Below are 24114 nucleotides of genomic sequence, written 5' to 3' on the forward strand. Positions count from 1 at the left end.
CCATACCAGAGGGTATACCGGTAGTGGTACGGGTAGCAGTAACGGTACTTGTATGAACAAAATTCCAAACTGACACATCAACGTTCAGATGTGGAATTTTTTTAATACAAATATCGTTACCGCTACCCGTACCGCTACCTCATACCCTCTGGTGTGGCCAAGCCTTAAAGCTTAACATACCATTAGTTTTTGAGTCTTGGCCGCACCGGAGGGTATGCGGTATAGCGGTAACGATATTTGTACTAAAAAAATTCCACACCTGAACGTTGATGTGTCAGTTTGGAATTTTTTTCATACAAGTACCCTCACCGCTACCCGTACCGCTACCGCATACCCTCCAGTGTGGCCAAGCCTTTATTTTGTGGCCATTTTTACATATGTGAACCTTGCACGAGTGCTAAACTGGACCCTTACCACCGATTTCAGGAGATAAAAGTTGCTGAACCACGGATTAAATATTTGTACAACTGGGCCTAAGAGTACTAATAATAATTTTAAAAGTATAAAGGCTTGGCCACATTGGAGGGTATGCGGTAGCGGTACGGGTAGCGGTGAGGGTACTTGTATGAAAAAAATTCCAAACTGACACATCAACGTTCAGGTGTGGATTTTTTTTAGTACAAATAGCGTTACCGCTATACCGCATACCCTCCAGTGTGGCCAAGCCTTAACATTGTTTTACCTCACCTAGGAATTTAAATTCTTATCTGCTAGTTGAATTTAAAAAAAAAAATTGTTTGGATTTTTAAAAAAAGTTAAATTTTACTACTCACCCAAGGCCTTTGGATATAAAATCTATAGTACCATCATGAAGTGAAATTTTTTAGTTTGTTCGTTACCTGAGTGGTCGGGAGGGCGCTTAGATCGAATTCAATAATGGGAATAAGGAGATGAGATATACATTTCTGTTTGAAATTTGACATCCCTATTAACAACTTTGCTTCTTAATGCTGTACAGAAGCAACAGTAGCATCTGTAAAGCTTTATAGAAGCAAAATTATTTATCGGGATGGTTTTTAGTTCGTTTGCTAGCTTACTATTTTGGTGGCGCTGTTTTTTTTTCATGATAGTACTATAGATTATACAAAGCCCAAGTCTGTTATTGTACATTCGGTATCTTTCTTTTTTTCTCCAACTCTATTCGTATGACAACAATTCGTTTCGTGTACAAGGAAGGAGATGAGCGGAAAGAGATTGACGCTGGTCAAATTTTAATCCGTTAAGAAGAGGTTTGTGTATATGGCTTTTCATACTTGCAGGGAAGCTGCCTCTGTGTAGTCAATTTAATATTGAAGGTTTTGAATGAACAACAACAACTTGTGTGTGTTATCAATTAGTATTTTGGTTTTAATGGCATCCCAATTTTTTTTTTAATTTTTTGAAAATTTGTATGTAAAAAAAAACTATTTAAAAAAAACGGCTCTTACTATTTTCAAAAAAAAATCTTTGAGGTTTTGAAGTCATCGAAGACATGTTTTTGTAACTTTGAACAAATTTTATATTATTTTAAAAGTTTTTTTTTATTTTTAAATTAAAAAAAAAAAAAACCTTTTATAAATTTCTAAAAATTTTAATATTTCAAGCAACTTGAACCTAAGAGCAAGTACGTGCGACTCAGTCGTGCATTTTTTTTTATGAAGATCTAATTCGGATTAGATGATGAATAATTAAATAATTAAATTTCATTGTATTTTATATCTCAACGAAATTTCTTGATTCATTTTTAATTAATTAAATAATTACTAATGTAGACCACCCTTTAGTTTCTTCTTAAAGTTCACAACTCCATCTGGCGTTGATTTTTTAACTCGCAAGTCGCAACATGACAAATGTCAAACAGAAAATTTTTGTCTTGAAAAAGAACAGTCTTGTTTTCTAATTTTACATAGTTTTTATTATTAAAAAATATAAAATAATTACACCTAATTATTTATTAAAAGAAGCCCTAAAAACTAATCAATTACCCAGAAAAGAAAATAATATGAGTTCCGGATTTGTAACCGAAACCGAAGCTGTCGAGGCACGTAAACGTCGACAAGAAGAATGGGAAAAAGTTCGCACACCTGATCAGCCATTGGGTTTGTTTTTTTTTTTTTTATTTATTACTCTCATGAATAAATAAATCAAATGCATTTGAAATAGAACGTCCTGAAGAGCCTTATGATGGTAGAACACTCTATGACAAATTGAAGGATCAAAAACTCCAAAAAGACATGGAATATGAGGAAGCACACAAACTTAGTAACAAAAAATGCGTTTTAATTGAAGACAAAACATTTTTATGATTCTTTTTTGGTATATTTTTTAAGAAAATCTCATTCGTGGACTTGACGATGATGAAGTTGAATTTCTCGATTTAGTCGATAGAACCAAAATGAACGCAGAAAAACTCCAAATGCAAGAAGAAGCTAAAGAACTGCGAGAATTTCGTGAAAGAGTTGCTACGGTTCAAGAAGAATCTATTGATAAGGTAAGATGATTTCCTTAGTACAGGTAAAATAGGCATTTAAAAATTTGGGAAAAAATTTGCTTTTGGAATACGAACCAAAGATCAAAAAAGTCTATAAAAAAAAGTTGGGTGGAAGGGTGTTTATTTTTTTCGAAGGGACAGTACAATAATGTACTGTCACCCACAAAATTATTGGGCCAAATCTTTGTCTTGAATTAAATGTTGAAAAAAATTAAGAAGGAATCAATAAAATGTTTTGAATAATGAAAGATATTTGTATATACTTCAAACTATTACCATGTTAGTCTAAGAGCCCACAGCAAATTTTGGGAGTGGAGGTATAACCAAAAGTTGAGTATGCAATTGTATAGCCTTATGGGTTCTAATAACGAATTCAAAAGTGTGGCAGATTTAAATCGCGGCCTTATATTGTTTTCAGGGGGTTGAAAAATGTGAGTTTTCCAATTCATATTGGTAAGCCAAATTCAAACTATTTCATATTCTTGATGCTCTGTCATTTCCCCTGAGCCTGAAGACATCAATCTTGGCGATGCTATTAATAGAACTCAATATATACGTTTTTTAAGCGGCTTTGTTTTTTGGAAACTTTTCTGTATGTTTTGTTTGTTATTTTGAATTCAAAACTCTAAAGAAGAGAGCTGATATGGTTAGTATTGAGGCTTAGGGGAAATGACAGAGCATCATTCTTTATTATCAGAACGTGAATTTTTGCTTACTTATAGCGTTTTCGTTTGGTCGTCCGGGACTGTCCGGAATTCTTCCGAACGATTCTGAAACTGTTCGTTTGGCACTCAATGACAGTTCTAATTCTGAAAAGAAGAGAAAATCGATTCCGAATTTTAAGGCAGAATCAAAACGAGAATCACGCACACATGTTCACACTTAAGACGTCAAAGTAATGAAATATTATTGTTTGTTGTTCATTTCTGAAAAACGAGATCTCTTACTATGCCAAACTTTAAATTATATTAAAATAAAGTGAAGAAAACGAAAATAAAAGATATCTTTTTATGAAATAAACAAAACAAAACTTTCATCAGTCGTTCGCATTATTTGCATTTCACAAATACAAAGAAACCCAAACTTCAGAATCAAAAAGAAGAATCCAAGTTTGTTCGTTTGGCATTCCGGATCGGATAGTCCCGGACCCTTCTAAGAATTACCAAACGAAAACGCTATTAGCCTACTCACATTAATTGGAAAACTTGCGTTTTTTAACCCCCCAAAAAACCATATAAAGCCGCGATTTAAAGCTGCCAGACTTTCGAATTAGTTATTAGAACGCATAAGGCTATAAAACTGCATACTCACATTTTGGTTATACATCCACTCCCAAAATTTGCTGTGGGCTCTCGGTCTATGTAGGCTAGAACGCTATTTAGCTTGAACTAATTAAAAAGTCAATTTGTTCCAATATTGTTAATGGTTCATATAAAATTTAGATCAAAACATTCACTGGCTACATAAAAAACACATTCGAAAAGCAAGCATTCGAAAAAGGCTACTTTTTCCTCTATACAGATATTCGTTTACTGATTTTTTTTTTTAACGGATCGATTGTGAAAATTTTGCTAGTTTAACAATAAGTGATGTATCAAAATATAGTTATTTCTAATAAATTGTTATTATATTGAACTTTTGTGTATGAACTTTAAATTAAAGTATGTATAGCACCTTTTTTTATAACACGAACGTTCCTAAGCTTTAAAAAAAGACACGCGTAGGCACACTCTGGAAATAATTTTAAAAAAGTAGCTTTTTGTTTTAAATAAAATTATAGGTATTTCCTACAAAAGCAAACTTTTTTCGCTGTAACCCTGAAAGTATAGTGAGCAAAATATTCAGAAAAACCACTTACGATGAAAAAAAAACGAGTTAAGTGTTTTCAAATAACGTTTCTTTTTAATTGTATTAACATTTTATCTTCCATATTTAATAAAAACAACTTTTGTTCGCATTCAATAACATCATTTTTGAATTTAGTAACCGAAACAACAACAAATTTGATGCGAAAAAAAAACCTTTGCAATAAGCCTATAATATCTGTTGTAAAATTAAAACCTTATTTTACTTAATATTTCGTTTATTTTGTTTATTTTTGTTGTTGCTCTTATCATTAATGTCTGTTGTACCATAAAATGATCATTATCATCATGCGACATCTTAAAAATACCTTTAATTGCAATTTTAGACTATTTCCAGAATTTCTATAATTAATTCCAGCTAAAATAGCGTTCTGGCCCACAGTGCAAAACCAAAATAAATATATTGTTTCCTAAAAGAAATAATTATTAAACGCATTATTGTGCCAATAGTTCAAAATCGAGTTTGGGCACTGTAGTTTCAGTTTAACTTCTGTTTCAGTATTATATTGAATAACTAAAATATTATATTCTACCGTTCTTTGTCCTCTTCCTCTTTGTCCTCTTCATCTATTATTGAAATCAGTATATTATGGTAAATATTTGTTTTTTTTTTATTTGCATTTGGCCCAATATTTATGTGAGTGACTGTAATTGGTCCCAAAAAGCCAATAATTTCAGTAAAAAAAAAAACTTAAGTATAAACGTTCAATTTGTCATCGAAACCAAAAATAAAATGAATCATTGGCTTTTTGGGACCAATTACATATTTTACTGTACCTTCGAAAAAAAAACACCCTTTTACTTAATTTTATTTTATGAAAACTCTTTATTCTTGCTTTCTATCCCAAATTCAACATTTTTGTCAAATTTCATTATGATGGCCCATTATTTTTGCTTTCACCCAAAAAAAAAAAAAAAAACACCCTTTTAACCATGATATTCTTATAGACACTTTAGTATCTTGTCTAATCTGAAAAGTAACATAATTGTTGAATTTCAATAGGATACCACTTTTATTACTAAGTTTTTCCAATATACCCACATTTTATCTACACCTTAAAAAAAAACACCCTTTGACATGAAAAAAATGTATAGACTTATTTTATTCGTTATTCCCATGGGAAAGATACCATTTTTAATAAATTTCGTAAGGATACCTTTTATACCATTGATTTTATCGGACTTGTCGCGAATTTTCCTTATTTCGCAAAAAAAAACACCCTTTCACCTAAAATATTTGTATAGACTGCTTAGATTCTTGGTTTCGTTTATAAACATTTGTACCAATTTTTATTGATGTAACATTTTTTTCCCAGTTTTTATGGTACTAACAACTAATTCCGAATTTAATAATTTCTTAAAAAAAAAACACCCTTTCACTCAAGATAATTTTGTAGACTCTGTAGATTTTTAGTTCTTATAACAAAACGAAACTTTTTCACCAATTCTAAAAAATTAACAAAATTTATGTTAGTTGTTATGATAGCTTTTTCACACATAACTTAACCCATCAAAAAAACACCCTTTCACTAAAAAGAACTTTATGAATCCTTATTCCCTGCTTTATCTAAATCCTTTATCCCGAATTTTATCGGTGTATCATGTTTTTCACTTGGGTTTCGATTATGTTTTACCTGTTGAAGTGTTTTTAATCGGTAATAACTTTTCTTAGAGCAATCGTATTGACTTTATTTTTATGTCATTAGATTCAGCATCAAAAACTACCTTAAAAACATGTGACATATTCCACAAACAATTTGTTTCACTATATTTTTGACCTTCACCCCCTTCCTCCTGTCTTCGAAAAAACACACTTTCACCCAAGATTTTTTTTATAGACTTTTTTGATCTTTAGTTCTTATCCCAAAAGGAAGCTTTTTGCCAAGTTTCATGAGTGTAACAATTTTTTTTTATTTGTTGATTTTTAAGTACTATTTTACCTGTACTAATTTTGCTATGACAATTTCTTTATGTTTCCCTCTAATTTATAGAAAATTCAATCAGAAATAGCAAAACCAAAGGCTAAAACGTCACATGCCAGTAATTCGTCATCGAGACAATCTCAAAAATCTCTTATTGGTGCCGTGGTGAAGCGTAAGAATGGCGAAGTTAATGCTGTTTCACCTAAAGTGGCCAAAACAGAGACTGTTTCTAAGAGTCCTGTGAAAGCTGAAGACGCAGAACCGTCCAACGTTGACCCTGAGTCAAATAAATTACCAACGAGCATAACTACAAGTCAATTGAATAGAGGAAGTCTCAAGTGCACCGCTATTTTACCCGGAATAGGTCCATACAACGATACCAGCGATTCAGAAATGAGTAGTGACAGTGATGATGAACCACAGACTGGATGTCAGTATGATTTGGTGGGTCGAAAGCGTCCAAAGAAGAAAGTTGAACATGAATAAAGAAAAATAATAGGTAAGCTGAGAAATCTAGGAACTCGGATATAATTTGTTTTAATAAATCTTCTTCACAAATATTTTTTTGTCATGTTATTTAGACAATTTGTTGATCTTTTTTTTTCAGTAGGGTTACATAAATAACACTGGTTTACAAGGGTTTTGTTGCCGAAACAAAAATATACTTTTCTGAAGGTTTTCGGTTTGCTGAACTCGAATCCGAAGTCAAAAACAACTAATCAGCTCCCGTTTTTGAGATATTACCGTTAGAAAATGCAAAAAAACGTTTTTTTGAGTTCTTCGGATATTATTCTTTTGTATAAGGAAAATTGTTTGAGCATATACAGTAACGGTTTCTATAAGAACTCTTTTCCATCTTTCGATACCTGTTTAAATCTTTTCAATATCTTGTGTATTGCCCGAGATATCTTAAACTGGAGTCAGTGGGTTTGGCTTCATATGTATATCATAAAGAAGATAATGACGTTATAAAATTTATAAAAATACCAAACAACTGAGGATATCTCGGGCAGTAAAAAAGATATCGGAAAGATTTAAACAGATTTAAAAAGGTGGTAAATAGTTCCTGTAAAAACCGTTACCAAATATGCTCAAACAATTTTCCATATATAAAAGAATAAGGCCCGAATTGCTGCATTTTCTAACGGTAATATTTCAAAAGCGGGAACTGATTATTTTTTTTTTGCTTCGGATTCGAATTCAGCACACCGAAAACCTTCAGAAAAGTATATTTTTGTTTCGGCAACAAAAAAAAAGTTTAATTTTGTTAACCAGTGTAATTCACGTTGGAAAAAGTAGTTATTTCTAATCATGTTGTCATCTCTTTAATACTGGGTACTCTACTTTACGTGGCTCCACTTTCGTGGTCTTAACTTAACGGTTACTTAACGGTCTAATATATCCTCCTCCTAAACAAACTTATACAAAAAAAAAATTGATTGAAATGTTGAAAATCAAATGTCAAAATTGTTGGTGCAAAGGGCCATAATTTTTGCATTCATATGGCGGTAAAAAAATAATGGTAAATATAAAACGAATAGTTTGTAAAAGGCATTGACAAGTTCAATCGGTCCTAATTCATTGAATTTGGTTTCCTATTCCTTGTAGTCTAGTCAAAATAACCAAAACAAGGGCAGACCTTTGTTTTATCATTAAAAATAAATTTTCAAACGTCCCTAAAATCCAATGCATACACAAAAAAATTTATTCATGATTGAATGTCAAAAATATCAGTTTCAGTAACGATTCTAAAAATTGTTTGTGGGAAGTTCTTAGCAAAGTTTTTAGCCGTCTCTACACGGAGCTAATATAGAGGACAGACCTTTTTTTTTAAGAAAACACCATTTTTTAATTGGATATTTTTGAGGAAATATTAAAAATGCAGTTTTATTTCAATTTCTTTAAATATTACGTTTGCAAAGTTTCATCAAAATCGTTAGAGCCGATTTCAAGAAAATGCAATGTCAAAAGATTTTGTATGGGAGGTAGACGTGAAAAAAGAAAAACAACAACTCCCAGAATTCCATTCATTGGTACATCATTTGTACCAATTTTTCTGGTGATTCGCATATCATAATAGGGCCCATAATAGCCAACTAAGTTGCCTTCAATTCAAATTCAAATAGGTACATAACACAGCTTTTCGTAGAAAATTGGATACCCTTGATCTATTGCTTACACTTTTGAAAAAAATTTAAGAAGAATTTAAGTTAAGACGGGAATTTTCAATTCGATGTAAGACAAAACCCCATACGAACTCAGGTACCTACAGCAATTGAGCCATGTCTTTAAAATCAAAATAGAAAAACACTCAGAATGGCAATCTTTGTGATTATAGATGATAAGTTGAAAATAGAAACAGTGGTTTAATATTAGCTTGAACGTTTTTTGACAAAGTCAAAAACGAAAGATTCCATTTTTACAGAGGTGTAAAAATAGAATGTGTAGTAATTTTTTAGAAGTCACTTACATAAGTAAAATGTTAAGTAAATCAATGATTTAATTGTTGATCTGCTTACATTATTTTCTTGTTAAAAAATATTTTTTTTCTTAAGCCCTGGGGTCGAATTACAGCATACGATTACGATCACTCGTTAACGTTTTTACTATTTCTGTCTCTATTTATTTAGTAGAAAAAGATAGGGACACATAGCAACCATACGATAACGAACGTATGCCGTAATTCGACCCCTGATTTTTCAAACGTCAGTTAGACTATCAGAAAAATAAATTTCAATATAAAAAAAAACTTTTATTCGTAGGAATAAGCCTAAACTGGGGTTTATCTGGCTATTGAAAAATCGGCTCTGAGTCTCGAATAATTTGTTTTGGTAATTTTGTAAACATAACAATGAAACATAACAACGATTAACTTAGCAAAGAATTATTCGTCAACCAAAATGCAAATACTATTTTTTTTTTGCTCCCGGATACTAGGGGGCTTAGTACAAAATATCGATTTTCGAGTTGTTATTGGACTTTAGTCATTTTTTTTTCTATATTCTAGCTTAATTCCTTCCCTTAGAAATAATTTGGCAAAAAGGGGTTTAAAATGTGTGATAATAAGCGCGTTAATTGACTTAACTCCTTTGTTTTTCTACTGATTTTATAAGTAGTAAAGTCAAACACAAATGTTCTTAATAACTTCCAATTTCTGGTTGTATGTAAATACATACATAGTTTGAATTTATTTATTTTTCGGACAAATTTTTGACAATTTAATTTTGTCGTGCCTATCAACATTAATCTATCCTTCACTTTTGGTTTTATATTGTTTTCTGCTGCTTTTCGTTTAAGAAGCTCCCAAGAGTCCCAAGTGCTCTTTATGACGCTTTTAAGTCTAATCAGGCCAAACCAGGCGAATACTAAATTTGTTATTGTTCTATGTATGTAAAAAGGTATGATTGCAAGTAAATAAGTAGATATAACTCCAAAAAAGTATTATTTTTTGTAAATCATTTTTATTAAATCGAAGACAAGAAAAAAAAAAGTAAGATAATTAAAGTTAAAAAAAAGAGACACCAACTCACTACGCCTTCTTTTGCGTATTTTTGTCTCGATTTCTTCTATTCTTAACATTTGTCGCTTCATAGAAATTACTTCCAATTTTCTTTCTCTTTTGACTCCTTTCAACAGCACGTTTCTCCTTCGATGTCATTTTCTTCAATTTCTTTGAAGGAGCTGGAGTGTCGGCGTCTTCTTCCTTAAAAGTACCACTCGCAGTTGGTACTTCTTTTGGTTTTGATTTCTTATGCACAACCCGTTGCAAATCTTCATCGTACTCATCTTCCGAATAGAAATCACTTACACCATCTGATGATTCATCTTCATCGGCTAGTTGTCTCTTTCTCTTCTTTTCTAATCGTTCATTCTTCTTGGCTTCTAGAAGTTCCAAATCAATTTTGTCAAGTTCTTTTACATCAGCTTGATCGAATTCCAAGCCAACCTTAATCTTTCGGAAATCTTGCAATTGTTTGAATTCCTTTGCCTTCTTCACCGACTCACTGACAAATGTTTTCTCTGATTTAGCATCATCATCTGCTGCTGTTTCGGCAACAATTTCTTCTTCGGGTTTTTTGTTTAATTGGGACTTAGGAATCTCATAACCTTCTGGAGCCACATAGAATGGCAATTTACCACGTTGCCAATCATTCAACACCATTCGTGAGGTAACTGTTATATCTGGTTCACCTCCTTTCAACAGTTTACCACTCTTCTTCGACAACTGTTCAAGGAAATCCTTTGCCGATTCCCATTTTTCAATTTTATAGGTTTTACTTATATACTCCTTTCGAACTCTCTGCAATACAGTCTCCACGTAGTCTTCTGGATTTGTGACAAGTTCCACACGTACCACTCCTTTGAGTACCTTTTCTGTATCTGTCTCGGCCGAGGGATAAACTACCCCAGGACAATCAATAAGAAAGATTCTCTTCATCAAAGTAATGTACTGCCAAACTTTAGTCTCTCCAGCAATTGGAGCTACATTACAGACTTTCTTATTCCGCAAGGCATTGATAACCGAGCTCTTTCCGACATTCGGGTAGCCAATAAAACCGATACTAATCTGTTTCTTGTCCACATGGAGCTTTCCAAGTTGTCGGAACAGATTTATCAATGCACCCTTTCCGAATGGATGCTGTAACGAAGCATGAAAAGCTATTGTTGGATATTCAGCGCTAAGAATTGCAACCCAACGTTGTGTCACCCAAACGGGTACCAAATCCACTTTGTTCAAAATAAAGAACAAGTGTTTGTGAGGTTTCTCTTTACGTAAGAACTCCTCAATGTATTTGGAACGTGTTCCCATTGGATCACGAGCATCTAGAACCTGTAACAATACATCAGAAGCATCAACTACCTTGTGCAATTCATTCCAAATACGTCGACTCTGACCAGCGGCAAAGATCCAATCTCTTTTAGCATCTTTAACTCCTGTATCTTCACGAATAAGATCCACATCTTTTGTATTATCATAATTATCAGCTTGCTCATCGGCAGCTTTACTCAATTCTTCTAAATCACGAACTTTCAATGTTGGACGTTTACGTTGTTTCTTTGCTCCAAATACACTATCGAAACTTTCAGTGTCCAATAAATGAACACGTTGATGTTTATTCGATTCATTGAGTAAAGTTATTGGAAGATTTGTGGGTTTCATAATAACTTGATAGGGATCTTTGATAGCCTTACCAATTTCATCTTGGAACTTTTGCAATGCATTTTGTGAAATGACACGAGAGTTACTAAACCATTTGGGTGTTGGTTCGACTCGAGCCATTGTACCCGACTTGAGGCGACCCTAAAAAAAGATGATGGAGCAAAATGTAAACAAAAAACATTCATAGGCAAAATATATTAGTGACACCTACCTGAAATGGTGCAGCGACAATAACTTTACCAGTACGATCCCGCTTTGCCTTGAAATTACGATACATTTGCAACCGTTTGATGGTTCCCTGGGTACGGGGATGAGCGACTCCTTTTAGACCACTTTTTGGACGTTCGGGATTCATAGAGTGATTGGATCTATTGAATCCTTGTTTACGGGGGGCCCCGGTGGTACTTCGTACCTTGGGCATCTTGGTTTTTTATTGTTTTGTTATTAAAATAAAAGAAATTGAATTTTATTTGCGAAAACGTGATGTAAACACGTTCGCTGCTACAAATTGAAAGGAAAGTGAGGTTATGTGGTTATGTTTTGGGTGACATTTCTTGGTTGTCAAAAATGTCTACACATTTTTTGGAGAGATAAAATTTATAGTCAGAGCTTCTTAAACTGAAGTAAGGTGTACTGCATACTATATAAAAATCATAAGACCAAATTTTAAAAATTTTTAAAATAACTTAATAAAATTAATTAATTAAATTAATAGGTAAAATTACATTTTATCTAGAAATTCAATTTGAGTATGTGTTTAAAATTGAGTCTCGTTTTTTTAAATATATTTTTTGCCCAGTTTTACAAACGTGGTTCATCTTCGATTCAACATTTGGGGTCGAACTACGGCATACGTTCGTTAACGTTTTCATTATTGCTCTCTCTATTTCTGATACGAATGGGAATCGTGATAAAGCCTAGTACGCTACTGAAGCGAAACTAATCGTTCAATATTTCGTTAACGAAATTTTGTATGGAAAATTTCGTTTCGCTTCAGCTGCGTACTCGTCTTTACCCAGCAAAATTGTGTTTCTTCCTATAAAATTAAAGTAAATAAATAGATTCACGTGCATCTTGCCCTATCACAAAATATTAACAATCTAGAGCAGATCAACGCTACAAAACCAACCCTATTACATGGACATTGGAAAATTGGACAAAGTGCTCAGAAAAGATTGCAACATTTTAAATACAATTAACTTCCCTATTTTTTGTACAGTACCTACGTGTTTTCTTTTTATTTATGAAATAAATTATAATTTAACTTGAAACGTGGTGTTTTTTAATTTCATTTATATCGAGTGAAAAAGTTGTTCAAAGGAGGTGGTAGTTCTTGTAGATGACGACCGTTCGTTGGGCAGTTGCTTGGTTGAAGTGATCTTGAAGCTTTCTTGATGCTTTTAGTTTTGCATTAGATTTTGTCCTAGTCACTAGTCGTATCTGAAGTAACTTCATTTTTTTTAATTGCTTGATGGTATTTTATGAATAATAAAACTTACCTCCGTCTCAATTATTTATAAACAAAGTTAAATATAAAAAAAACACCTACTTTTATTGAAAATTTGCTACTTTCATGAAATCTTTTATGATAACAACAAAAATCTGTCTTTTATTCTTTTATGATTCATAAAAGATTTCATAACAGATAAAGGCTTTCTGAATACCAAAAATGAGATTCGTAAAAGAATTTTTGACAGTTCGAACTTTGTAAAAGATTTTATAAAAGATTTCATAGCAGATTGCGGGTATGCCGAATACCAAATATGAAAATCATAAAATTTTTTTTGACAAATTAGATTTTTGTATAGAAATTCATAACAGAATAGCAGAATTAAAGATCTCGCCGAATGGGCCCAAATATAATTATAAACAAATGTGTGAATTTCTAGCTATGCTCAAAAATCGGCTGTCATTCTTAAGGCTCGTGGTACAGCAAATTTTATCTTCTAAAATCAGTGGTAAATCTGAGGTTTAGCGCTAGTTCAAGGTCCATATGTTAAAATAGCCAAATATATGCTTGAACCAGGTTTAACCATAGCTAATCCGCCGAAATCGCAGAGTAGGTAGAACATCTTTTGTTTTATTTGTCTCAAAAATTTTTTTAGAGGTACAATCTGTCTCTATCTTTCCTCTGTATATAGAGCGATACAAAATTGTGCACAGTTACAGCTAATAGGCGTGTTTTTATTTCACCCGGTCCGTAAAACACACCTACGTGCCAGGCTACACGGTGATTTTTCAATCGCCTAACCAATCAGTTTGTAGGCAAGAGCGGTGAGGATTTTCCTCTTTTTGACGTTTGTTCCTAGAAAATGTGAATTGGAACGTAATTGGGCACAACACTAGGGGTATTCACGATCTGGTGCAACAGGTCTAGTAAAAGTGTAAAATTTTATTTTTTTACAATAGATCGTGAACGCACCTCTTCTTATCTATAGTAAATATTGAATGGAATCCATGATATGAATTATATCAGACCGCCATCAACTTAGCAGCACTTAGTGGGGATTTTCAAAATTTTTTATGCAAATAATTAGGTGAGAATTAGGTGAAATTTAGTGAATCAATTTTACAATTTGGTGAATCATAGTTTAAAAGTTATTAACAAATTACGTAAGGCGTAAAGTTAGCAGCACTTGGTCATGAAATTCAAAAAAAATTTCTCCATAATTCAGTGTCAATTTAGTGAATCGAATTTGATCAGTTTCATAATTTGGTGAATCATAGTTTATTAAATAATAACTAAAATAGAAAAATTAACAAACGTGACGTAACGTAAAAAAAGCATTTGTTAATCATGGACACAAACCTCACGAATGAGAATGGCAGAGTTCAACACACCAAAACTGAACCTAAATTCAGATTTTTTCACATTGAACGCACTTAATATAAATGTATACTATGACAATGCGTTCAGGTGACGTTTTTCATTTACAAGATACACTTTGATTTGAAAATTTCCAATGCGAGTTACAACAAAAATGCTATTTTATAATACAAAAAAAGTTTGTTTACATCTTCACTAGCCCGGAACTAAAATTCAGTGGAAGTTACCCACAAGAAAGATTTTGTTTTTTTTTTCGCATGAGTCTTGGACACTGATCTGTCTTGGAACATTTTTGAACTTCCGCAGATGATTACTTCAAAAGTATGATTCACCAAATTCTGAAATTTGGAACATTTATTCAGAAAAAGACCACAAGCATTTTGGTACATAATTCATAATTTGATGAATCTTAATTCAAGAGTTACATGCGATTTTGTTTTTTTCGCGTGCGTCTTGGAACATTTTTGAACTTCCGCAGATGATTACTTCAAAAGTATGATTCACCAAATTCTGAAATTTGGAACATTTATTCAGAAAAAGACCACAAGCATTTTGGTACATAATTCATAATTTGGTGAATCTTAATTCAAGAGTTACATGCGATTTTGTCTTGGAACACGATACATGTGTCCAAAGGTATACAAATAGCTGTGTTCCTTTGGCCTTAAGTATCTACTGCTAAGTACTTTTGGTTGTAAACAACTCCATTTCTTTTCTATAGTATTTTGGTGAATCTTAATTCAAGAGTTACATGCGATTTTCTTTTTTTCGCGTGTGTCTTGGAACATTTTTGAACTTCCGCAGATGATTACTTCAAAAGTATGATTCACCAAATTCTGAAATTTGGAACATTTATTCAGAAAAAGACCACAAGCATTTTGGTACATAATTCATAATTTGGTGAATCTTAATTCAAGAGTTACATGCGATTTTGTTTTTTTCGCGTGCGTCTTGGAACATTTTTGAACTTCCGCAGATGATTACTTCAAAAGTATGATTCACCAAATTCTGAAATTTGGAACATTTATTCAGAAAAAGACCACAAGTATTTTGGTACATAATTCATAATTTGGTGAATCTTAATTCAAGAGTTACATGCGATTTTGTCTTGGAACACGATACATGTGTCCAAAGGTATACAAATAGCTGTGTTCCTTTGGCCTTAAGTATCTACTGCTAAGTACTTTTGGTTGTAAACAACTCCATTTCTTTTCTATAGTATTTTGGTGAATCTTAATTCAAGAGTAACATGCGATTTTCTTTTTTTCGCGTGCGTCTTGGAACATTTTTGAACTTCCGCAGATGATTACTTCAAAAGTATGATTCACCAAATTCTGAAATTTGGAACATTTATTCAGAAAAAGACCACAAGTATTTTGGTACATAATTCATAATTTGGTGAATCTTAATTCAAGAGTTACATGCGATTTTGTCTTGGAACACGATACATGTGTCCAAAGGTATACAAATAGCTGTGTTCCTTTGGCCTTAAGTATCTACTGCTAAGTACTTTTGGTTGTAAACAACTCCATTTCTTTTCTATAGAAGAAATGGACACATGTATCGTGTTCCAAGACAAAATCGCATGTAACTCTTGAATTAAGATTCACCAAATTATGAATTATGTACCAAAATGCTTGTGGTCTTTTTCTGAATAAATGTTCCAAATTTCAGAATTTGGTGAATCATACTTTTGGAGTAATCATCTGCGGAAGTTCAAAAATGTTCCAAGACGCACGCGAAAAAAACAAAATCGCATGTAACTCTTGAATTAAGATTCATCAAATTATGAATTATGTACCAAAATGCTTGTGGTCTTTTTCTGAATAAATGTTCCAAATTTCAGAATTTGGTGAATCATACTTTTGAAGTAATCATCTGCGGAAGTTCAAAAATGTTCCAAGACAGATCAGTGTCCAAGACTCATGCGAAAAAAAAAACAAAATCTTTCTTGTGGGTAACTTCCACTGAATTTTAGTTCCGGGCTAGTGAAGATGTAAACAAACTTTTTTTGTATTATAAAATAGCATTTTTGTTGTAACTCGCATTGGAAATTTTCAAATCAAAGTGTATCTTGTAAATGAAAAACGTCACCTGAACGCATTGTCATAGTATACATTTATATTAAGTGCGTTCAATGTGAAAAAATCTGAATTTAGGTTCAGTTTTGGTGTGTTGAACTCTGCCATTCTCATTCGTGAGGTTTGTGTCCATGATTAACAAATGCTTTTTTTACGTTACGTCACGTTTGTTAATTTTTCTATTTTAGCTATTATTTAATAAACTATGATTCACCAAATTATGAAACTGATGAAATACGATTCACTAAATTGACACTGAATTATGGAGAAATTTTTTTTGAATTTCATGACCAAGTGCTGCTAACTTTACGCCTTACGTAATTTGTTAATAACTTTTAAACTATGATTCACCAAATTGTAAAATTGATTCACTAAATTTCACCTAATTCTCACCTAATTATTTGCATAAAAAATTTTGAAAATCCCCACTAAGTGCTGCTAAGTTGATGGCGGTATTGTATTTTTATTTTGCAATAGGGTTAGGGTATAGCAAAAGTGCAAGACCATTGTAAAATTTCAATCCATATATTTTATTGTTGTAGTGTTGCAAGATTTTACACTTTTGCAATGATACAAGACCAGTTGCATCGGATCGTGAATACCCCTACTGTGTAGCCAGGCCCTATTGTATGCTTCAATTGGAGCAGCAAAATTTTGTAGACCTTGTAGGAAATCAGTAGTGTTTTCTAGGGATCAGTAGGGTCACCCTGTATCAAAAAGGCCCATCTTAAACGTCAATAAAAAAAACTCTCCAAATTCCTCACATCCACCCATTAGTCACAATTTTGACATTTGCCTATAATTAAATTTTTGTGTTTTTTTACAAAATAAAATTTACACAAAAACAAATGTTAAAAAAAATTGAATTTATTCCTGATAAATTAATCTCTCTTCAACAAAGGAATTTCTCTACTATCAGTAGTAAAGGACAAATAATAAGTCAATTAAGAAATTAAAACATTTCGACTTAGTGAAAGTCTCTAAAGAAAACAGAAAAAGAAACAAATCGATTATGGTTGGAATTGTTGATGAATCTTTTGTTAAATTTCCAATAAGTTCTCGAATTCGAATCAACAATAATACTGGCACTGTTAAATATGTTGGAGAGGTATTTAAATTCAATCGATTTATTTTTAATCAATTGTGTCTTTAAATCGTAGTTTTTTGTTAGGTAAATGGTTATGATGGAATTTGGATTGGTATCGAGTGGGACGATCCCAGTCGAGGCAAACACAATGGAATCGTCAATGGACAAAGGTACTTCCAAACTGGCCATCCAACATCTGGTAGTTTTGTTCGAGTTGGCAAAGTGGCTGCCTTCGAATCACTCGAAGAAGCCGCACGAGAAAGATATTTAAATACTTCGGGATGTATTTTGGACCAAAAGCTATTGCTGGAGGCTCAAGCTCATATTCAGGCTTCTTTAATGGAAATTGTTGGCATGGATAAGATTGCCCGGAAACAAAGTAAACTCGAACATTTGACGGAGATTAGTGTCGATGGTTCAAATGTTAGTTCAGCTGGTTACTTAATGGAATTCATTAATTTAACAACACTTAATTTGAGTCATACATTGATTTGGAATTGGAGTGATGTTGCTAATATAACATCGCAAGTACCTACGCTTGTTAACTTGAACTTGAGGTAAGTTGTTTTTTGTTTTTTTGTTACTATAAAAGTAGGTTGTTTAACTTTTGTTTTTTTAGTTGCAATCGAATGAAAGTGCCTACAAATGAGCAAATTGTTAAATTGGAATCATCTTTTCGTAATTTGGAACATATTAATTTAGGCAATTGTGGATTTAGAGATTGGGATGATGTTAAGGCGACTGCAAAATTATGGCCAAATATTTTATCGGTTGGATTGCAAGAGAATGATATCTCAGAACTTACGCCTATTGATTGTATGGAAATATTCAAGAATTTACGGTAAGAAAATTTAATAAAGTCAAATAGGTACTTTACTATAAATTGATTACACAAGCAGCTGCCTGCAAGTATGAAAATACACAAACCTCTTCTAATAATGAATTAAAAATTTGACCAGTGGTCAACTTCTTTCCGCTCATCTCCCTCCTTGTATACGAACAACGAATTGTTGTCATACGAATAGAGTTGGAGAAAAAGTGAAAGAAACCGAATGAACAATAACAGACTTAAATTAATAAAAAAGTCAATAAAACGCCTTATAGTCTTGTTTGATTTATGGACTATGGAAACAAGACTATAAGGCGTTTTATTGACTTTTTTATTAATTTATTAACAGTCTTGTTGGCCGAACTTTTTTAATTTAATAACAGACTTGTCTGAGTTAATTAAAATGCTAGTCGGTTCAAGTGAACTTGATAATTGGAAAACCTGTTCGGGGTTATGAATTCTCAAGTGGCAGCGGTGGTGCGAAGCGTAGTGCGTCGGCCTCCCAACCGCTAGGTCGTGAGTTCAAGCCCAGCTCGGGCAATTTTCAAAATCAATTGAACATAAGCGACTTAGCACCACTGAAAGGAGTCTGATGATCGGGTTGGTCCCCGTGAAATAGCTATAACTCCAGCCTATGAACTTGGTGGTAACACACACAAGTTGTTGTTGTTCATTCAAAACCTTCAATATAAATTGATTACCCAAGCAGCTGCCCTGCAAGTATTAAAAGCTATACATAAACCACTCCTAATAATTTTAACTTTAGTTAATTACATTTTCTAAATTTTCTTTCATCTCATCATCAACCTTTTTCTTGTTTTTGAAAAGTTTTACGTTCCAATTTCGATCATTCAACTATAATGCTTAAAATGTTCTTAATTGGTTTTACAATTTTATGAATGGAAAAACATTGTAATTATATATGTTACATTTCGGTTAAAGTGAGGTATGGGATGGCCCCAAATATTTGAACTTATATTCTTCGTTATTCCACAAATACGAATTTTAAAATTTCTCAGAATAATAATCTCACTTCTAATAAAATTAAAATAAAAGAGAACTATGCTAATTATCACCACGGACGAGACCTATATTATAAAACTCGAAATCATTTACTAAATAAAATGTACGATTTAGTCGCACGAACTTGCTCTTAGAGCTCAAGTTGCTTATAATTTAGTAAATGTTAATTAAAAATTTTAAGCAAAAAATATAATTCAGAGGAATAAAATAATTTTTTCAATCTATTTGAGCTCCAACATACATAAGTACGCAGTTTGATTTCTTCTATTAAGGTGTTTTTTTTTTTTTTTTTTTTAAACTCAAATTTTTTTTTTTTAATATTTTTATAATTAATTTAAAAAAAAAAAAGTTTAAAAGTTTAGAAGATGTTAACGACTTTAATCTAAAATTTAAGAAAAATTAAATTCTCCTATTTTGGAAAAACTGATTTTACAAAACAAATCAATTTTCTTTTATAAATCCAAAAATGTATTTTTTTGAAAATTTTAATTTTGATTTATTGTGTTTTTATAGACTTTTTATGAGCAAATCGTTGAAATTAAATCAATCATTTGGCAATATTGAGAATAAAAAAAAATTAATGTAGGTCGTTTCAAATCAAAAGTCCCATGGAAAATTGAGCAAAAATAAAAAAAAAACTCATTCGCTTACTGGAAGGAAGCATTTATGAGGCAGCTGAACTTTTTCTAAAACTACGATAAAATAATGAAGAACAGTTCTTGATATCCCTATTTTAATTAATAGATCCGTCTGTGAGATTCAGTGGGTTAGCCTCAGAAAGCGGAGGCAAGTCTCCCGGGCTTGCATCACTCGATATCCGCGGACAATACAAAAAAACATAAAATTATTTAATTATTTATCATTTGAAGGCAGTTGGAATAACATTGCCGAAGATATTAGTATAGGACTAGGTGAAGATGGACCAGAAATGTCCAGTTTGTATGATAGCAATTCATAACATAAAATTCTATTCACATCTTTTCATTTGTATAATTGGGCAGTAAATATCTTATTTTTATTTTTCAATTATTTTGGAGTCGTCACCATAGAAATCATTAATAAACAAATTCAGATTTTTCGTTTGTTGATTTTTTTCTCTAGCATTTCTTTCATTCAAACAAGGATGATTTGTTGTTATTTTTGAGTTGATTTGTCGCAATGAGCCAATAAAATTGAGTTTTTTGTTTATTTGCTCTCAATTTTATTGGAAGGGAGAAAATAAACTCTGAGTCAGGACTTTTGATTTGAAACGACCTATAAATGGCTTGAATGAAAATATTGCACTTAGTAATAGGCTCGAATTTAGCGAAAACTCGCTTTAAATAAAAAAATCTTATCATTTTTAAAATAAGGTGAACTATTTCTTAGCTAAATCTTGGTGTAGAAGTAGTGAGGTGTATGTTTTATTACGACTGATTTTTTTTTTTTTAAATCGAGATTTTCTAAATTCCGGTCTTTTAGGGCCAAAAATTCCAAAAAAACTTCTATAGAGTCTCAAAAAAGTGGTATTTACATATATTAAGTTTGAAAATAATCGACCTATCCGTTTAGTTTGTATCTCCGAACAGACCGACAGATTTCCTGACAGACAGACGGGATCCAGCTATTTCACATTCTATATCATCGTAAAGATATGTTTAATTTTTATATCAACTTCGAATTTTTTTACGATTACATAACTGTATTATTTATGTAGTAACTATATTTATATAGAAAGGATCTTTTATCGGCTAAGCCTGCATACCGAATAAAAACAAAATCATAAACTAACAGAATTCTGAAACCCACCTTATTTTTTTTTTTTTGTGTTTTCTGTCTGCCAAGGAGTTGCTGTTTAAACATAAAGTACCTGGGTGACCGAGCTTTGCTCGGTATCTTTAAATGTCATAACTTTCAGTGAAAAAAGTCAAATGTAAACAGCAATTTTTTGGAGTGGGTTTGAGTTTGCAATGACCAGTTTTTTCGCGGGTTACAAAACACCACATTCCCACTTTATAATCCAGTTTATTTACGTTTGAATACACATACGACGATCAGTAATGGATAGAAGTGTTACAGGAATCTGCATTATCGAAAATGCCTACAGCAATGAGATCCCTTTTTGTTCAAATTTTAATTTACGGGTCAGAAAGTTTTGGATAGTGTACATAAAGTTAATCTTTTTTTCAAGTTAAGCCTTGTCGGCTTGTTGTGAGTTATTTTATTTTTATACGTTAACAATAGTTGCATTTAATCAAAAGAAAAACGTAAGACAAAGGTAATGTGTGATACCTAATTAACAAATTACTTAAAAGTTTCAATACATGATCAAAAAAGTCATGATCTAAAAATTTTTGTTTAGTTATTGTAACAAAAAGAAAAAGAACAATGCGTAAAATATGGAACCATCCTTCAAAATTTTATTGAAATCGTTGAATCTGTCTCCGCGAAAAAAAACTAATGTAAGAGAAAATACTTTCAAAATGTTGTATTTGCCTAGAGGAAAAAACCCTCAAAATTTTATCGAAATCTTTAAAGCAATTACCAAAAAACTAATATGTGAGAAAAATAAGCGTAGCTGTGAGCGGATGTTTCTAAAAGTACTTCCAAAACATTTTATTCGGCTAGGGGACCAAAACCTTAAAATTTCATCGAAATCCTTAAAGTTGTTACCAAAAAAAATTCCATGTTAAAAAAGTGGGCGTGGAGGTGGGCGGATTTTTCCAAAAATACTTCCAAACTTTTTACTCACTTAGATAAACAAACTCCGAAAATTTCATCGAAATCCTTAAAGTGGTTACCAAAAAAAAATTCCATGTTAAAAAAGTGGGCGTGGCAGTGGGCGGATTTTTCCAAAAATACTTCCAAACTTTTTACTCACTTAGATAAACAAACCCTGAAAATTTCATCGAAATCGTTAGAGCCGTTCCCGAAAAAACTTATATGTTAAAAAAGTGGGCGTGGCAGTGGGCGGATTTTTCCAAAAAAACTTCCAAAACTTTTGACTCGCTAAGATAAACAAACCCTGAAAATTTCATCGAAATCGTTACAGCCGTTTCTGAAAAAACTTATATGTTAAAAAAGTGGGCGTGGCAGTGGGCGGATTTTTCCAAAAAAAACTTCCAAAACTTTTGACTCGCTAAGATAAACAAACCCTGAAAATTTCATCGAAATCGTTAGAGCCGTTTCTGAAAAAACTTATATGTATGTTAAAAAAGTGGGCGTGGCAGTGGGCGGATTTTCCAAAAAAAACTTCCAAAACTTTTGACTCGCTAAGATAAACAAACCCTGAAAATTTCATCGAAATCGTTAGAGCCGTTACTGAAAAAACTTATATGTTAAAAAAGTGGGCGTGGCAGTGGGCGGATTTTTCCAAAAAAAACTTGCAAAACTTTTGACTCGCTAAGATAAACAAACCCTGAAAATTTCATCGAAATCGTTAGAGCCGTTTCTGAAAAAACTTATATGTTAAAAAAGTGGGCGTGGCAGTGGGCGGATTTTTCCAAAAATACTTCCAAAATTTTTTACTCGCTTAGATGAACAAACCCTGAAAAATTTCATCGAAATCGTTAGAGCCGTTTCCGAGATCCCAATTTTATATATATTTATATATATATATACATATATATAAACAATTTTAGCTCGTTTAAAGTTATAAGATTTAACCATTTGTTTCATATAATTACAGTGAACTGGATTTACATCGTACAAAAATTTCGGACTTTGATCAAATTGTTAAAATTGGAAATATAAAAACCTTAAACTGTTTACATTTAATGGAAAATGGTATTGAAGAAGTTAAGCTACCCGATTGTGATCCAAATAAAAAACTGAATATATTTATTGGCTTGGCAAAATTGAATTTATACAACAACCCGATCTATGATGAAGTAAGTTTTGTTGTTAAAATTTAGCTTTTAGAAATTCCTAATACTTTTTTTATTTAATTCAAGATTGGTACCTTTAATGAACTTGACAAACTTCCGGCACTCGAGAATCTCAGTATGACTCCACATTTGAAAAGCGATTTTGATGAAATGTTCTCCAAGGCAATAGCATCGATTCCCCAATTGAAAGTTGTCAATAAAATAGAAATAACCAAAGAAGATCGTCGCGGCTCAGAATATGATATTTGGAAGAGATATGCCTTAGACTGGATGCAGAGTGAGAAAAATCCTGATTTAAAATTGGCATTTTGCAAAAAGCATCGTTCTTATTCGTTATTGGTTAAAAGTAATTCAAAGAATATTATTTCATATTTTTTAAATATTCTAACAAAAATATTTGTCTTCATTTAGAATATGGGTCGCCTGCTGAATTTGTTCCACGTATATTAGGTAAAGTCTCGAATTTGATAAAACTTCGCATCCAGAATAAAATTACCGGTGAAGTTTGGGAGAAAAAGGTTCCAAGGAAAATATCAGTTCAAACTCTACAAGGTCTGATTATAAAACACTTTAAGCTGGAAAATACAATGCCAAAGCTATCCTATGCTGACGCTAAACATCCTGATTTAGTTGTTGAGTTGGAGAATTCTTCAAAGAATTTGGACTTTTATTCGATTCTTGAAGGAGACACAGTAACAGTGGAATGGTAAAGAGCATTGATGGAATAGTCTCTAACAAGTACAATTTATGCATTGTTACACAAAAGGCAATAGACTCTAAAACAAAACAGCATTTTTTGTTGGTTAGATGTTTCTAGAAGAAGTGATTTTTATGTATTAACCTATATTTTTATTTGTCAATATAAATCCAGGCTGAGCAAATTCTTTGTCAGAAAATATTTTTAATTTTTTTTTTATTAAAATAATTATTTTTTATTTAATTTGTTTTAAGTTTTTTTCTTTTTAATTAAAAAAAATATAAAG

General features: G+C 32.0%; 3 protein-coding genes across 3 annotated transcripts; 2 read left to right on the forward strand and 1 right to left on the reverse strand.

The window, feature by feature from the left end:
* The first annotated feature begins 1833 nt into the window (after window positions 1–1833).
* LOC129918540 (PSME3-interacting protein) lies at window positions 1834–6817 on the forward strand. Its single transcript, XM_055999144.1, has 4 exons — window positions 1834–2078; window positions 2143–2241; window positions 2310–2470; window positions 6327–6817. The coding sequence occupies exons 1-4, from the start codon at window positions 1982–1984 to the stop codon at window positions 6741–6743; spliced, it is 774 nt and encodes a 257-aa protein (XP_055855119.1). The 5' UTR covers window positions 1834–1981; the 3' UTR covers window positions 6744–6817.
* Window positions 6818–9707: 2890 nt separating this feature from the next.
* Window positions 9708–11949, reverse strand: LOC129918539 (nucleolar GTP-binding protein 2). The gene is made up of 2 exons (XM_055999143.1): window positions 11630–11949; window positions 9708–11559 (listed from the first exon to the last, which is right to left on the reverse strand). Exons 1-2 carry the CDS (start codon window positions 11837–11839, stop codon window positions 9787–9789), a joined length of 1983 nt encoding a protein of 660 aa, XP_055855118.1. The 5' UTR covers window positions 11840–11949; the 3' UTR covers window positions 9708–9786.
* A 5184-nt stretch (window positions 11950–17133) lies between these two features.
* LOC129918801 (tubulin-specific chaperone E) lies at window positions 17134–24069 on the forward strand. Its single transcript, XM_055999525.1, has 6 exons — window positions 17134–17434; window positions 17498–17970; window positions 18033–18254; window positions 22933–23134; window positions 23198–23477; window positions 23543–24069. The coding sequence occupies exons 1-6, from the start codon at window positions 17339–17341 to the stop codon at window positions 23839–23841; spliced, it is 1572 nt and encodes a 523-aa protein (XP_055855500.1). The 5' UTR covers window positions 17134–17338; the 3' UTR covers window positions 23842–24069.
* Window positions 24070–24114: the final 45 nt, after the last annotated feature.

Source organism: Episyrphus balteatus, chromosome 4 (assembly GCF_945859705.1).
Source record: "Episyrphus balteatus chromosome 4, idEpiBalt1.1, whole genome shotgun sequence".
Taxonomy (NCBI): Eukaryota; Metazoa; Arthropoda; class Insecta; order Diptera; family Syrphidae; genus Episyrphus; species Episyrphus balteatus.

Bases quoted from the DNA above. Each gene is read 5' to 3' on its own strand.
- LOC129918540 (XM_055999144.1), top strand. From the start codon at position 1,982: ATGAGTTCCGGATTTGTAACCGAAACCGAAGCTGTCGAGGCACGTAAA. The intron at 2,079-2,142 runs GTTTGTTTTTTT...CATTTGAAATAG, and splicing joins CACACCTGATCAGCCATTGG to AACGTCCTGAAGAGCCTTAT. The intron at 2,471-6,326 runs GTAAGATGATTT...TCTAATTTATAG, and splicing joins AAGAAGAATCTATTGATAAG to AAAATTCAATCAGAAATAGC.
- LOC129918539 (XM_055999143.1), bottom strand. From the start codon at position 11,839: ATGCCCAAGGTACGAAGTACCACCGGGGCCCCCCGTAAACAAGGATTC. The intron at 11,560-11,629 runs GTAGGTGTCACT...ATCTTTTTTTAG, and splicing joins TTGTCGCTGCACCATTTCAG to GGTCGCCTCAAGTCGGGTAC.
- LOC129918801 (XM_055999525.1), top strand. From the start codon at position 17,339: ATGGTTGGAATTGTTGATGAATCTTTTGTTAAATTTCCAATAAGTTCT. The intron at 17,435-17,497 runs GTATTTAAATTC...GTTTTTTGTTAG, and splicing joins CTGTTAAATATGTTGGAGAG to GTAAATGGTTATGATGGAAT. The intron at 18,255-22,932 runs GTAAGAAAATTT...ATATAATTACAG, and splicing joins GAAATATTCAAGAATTTACG to TGAACTGGATTTACATCGTA.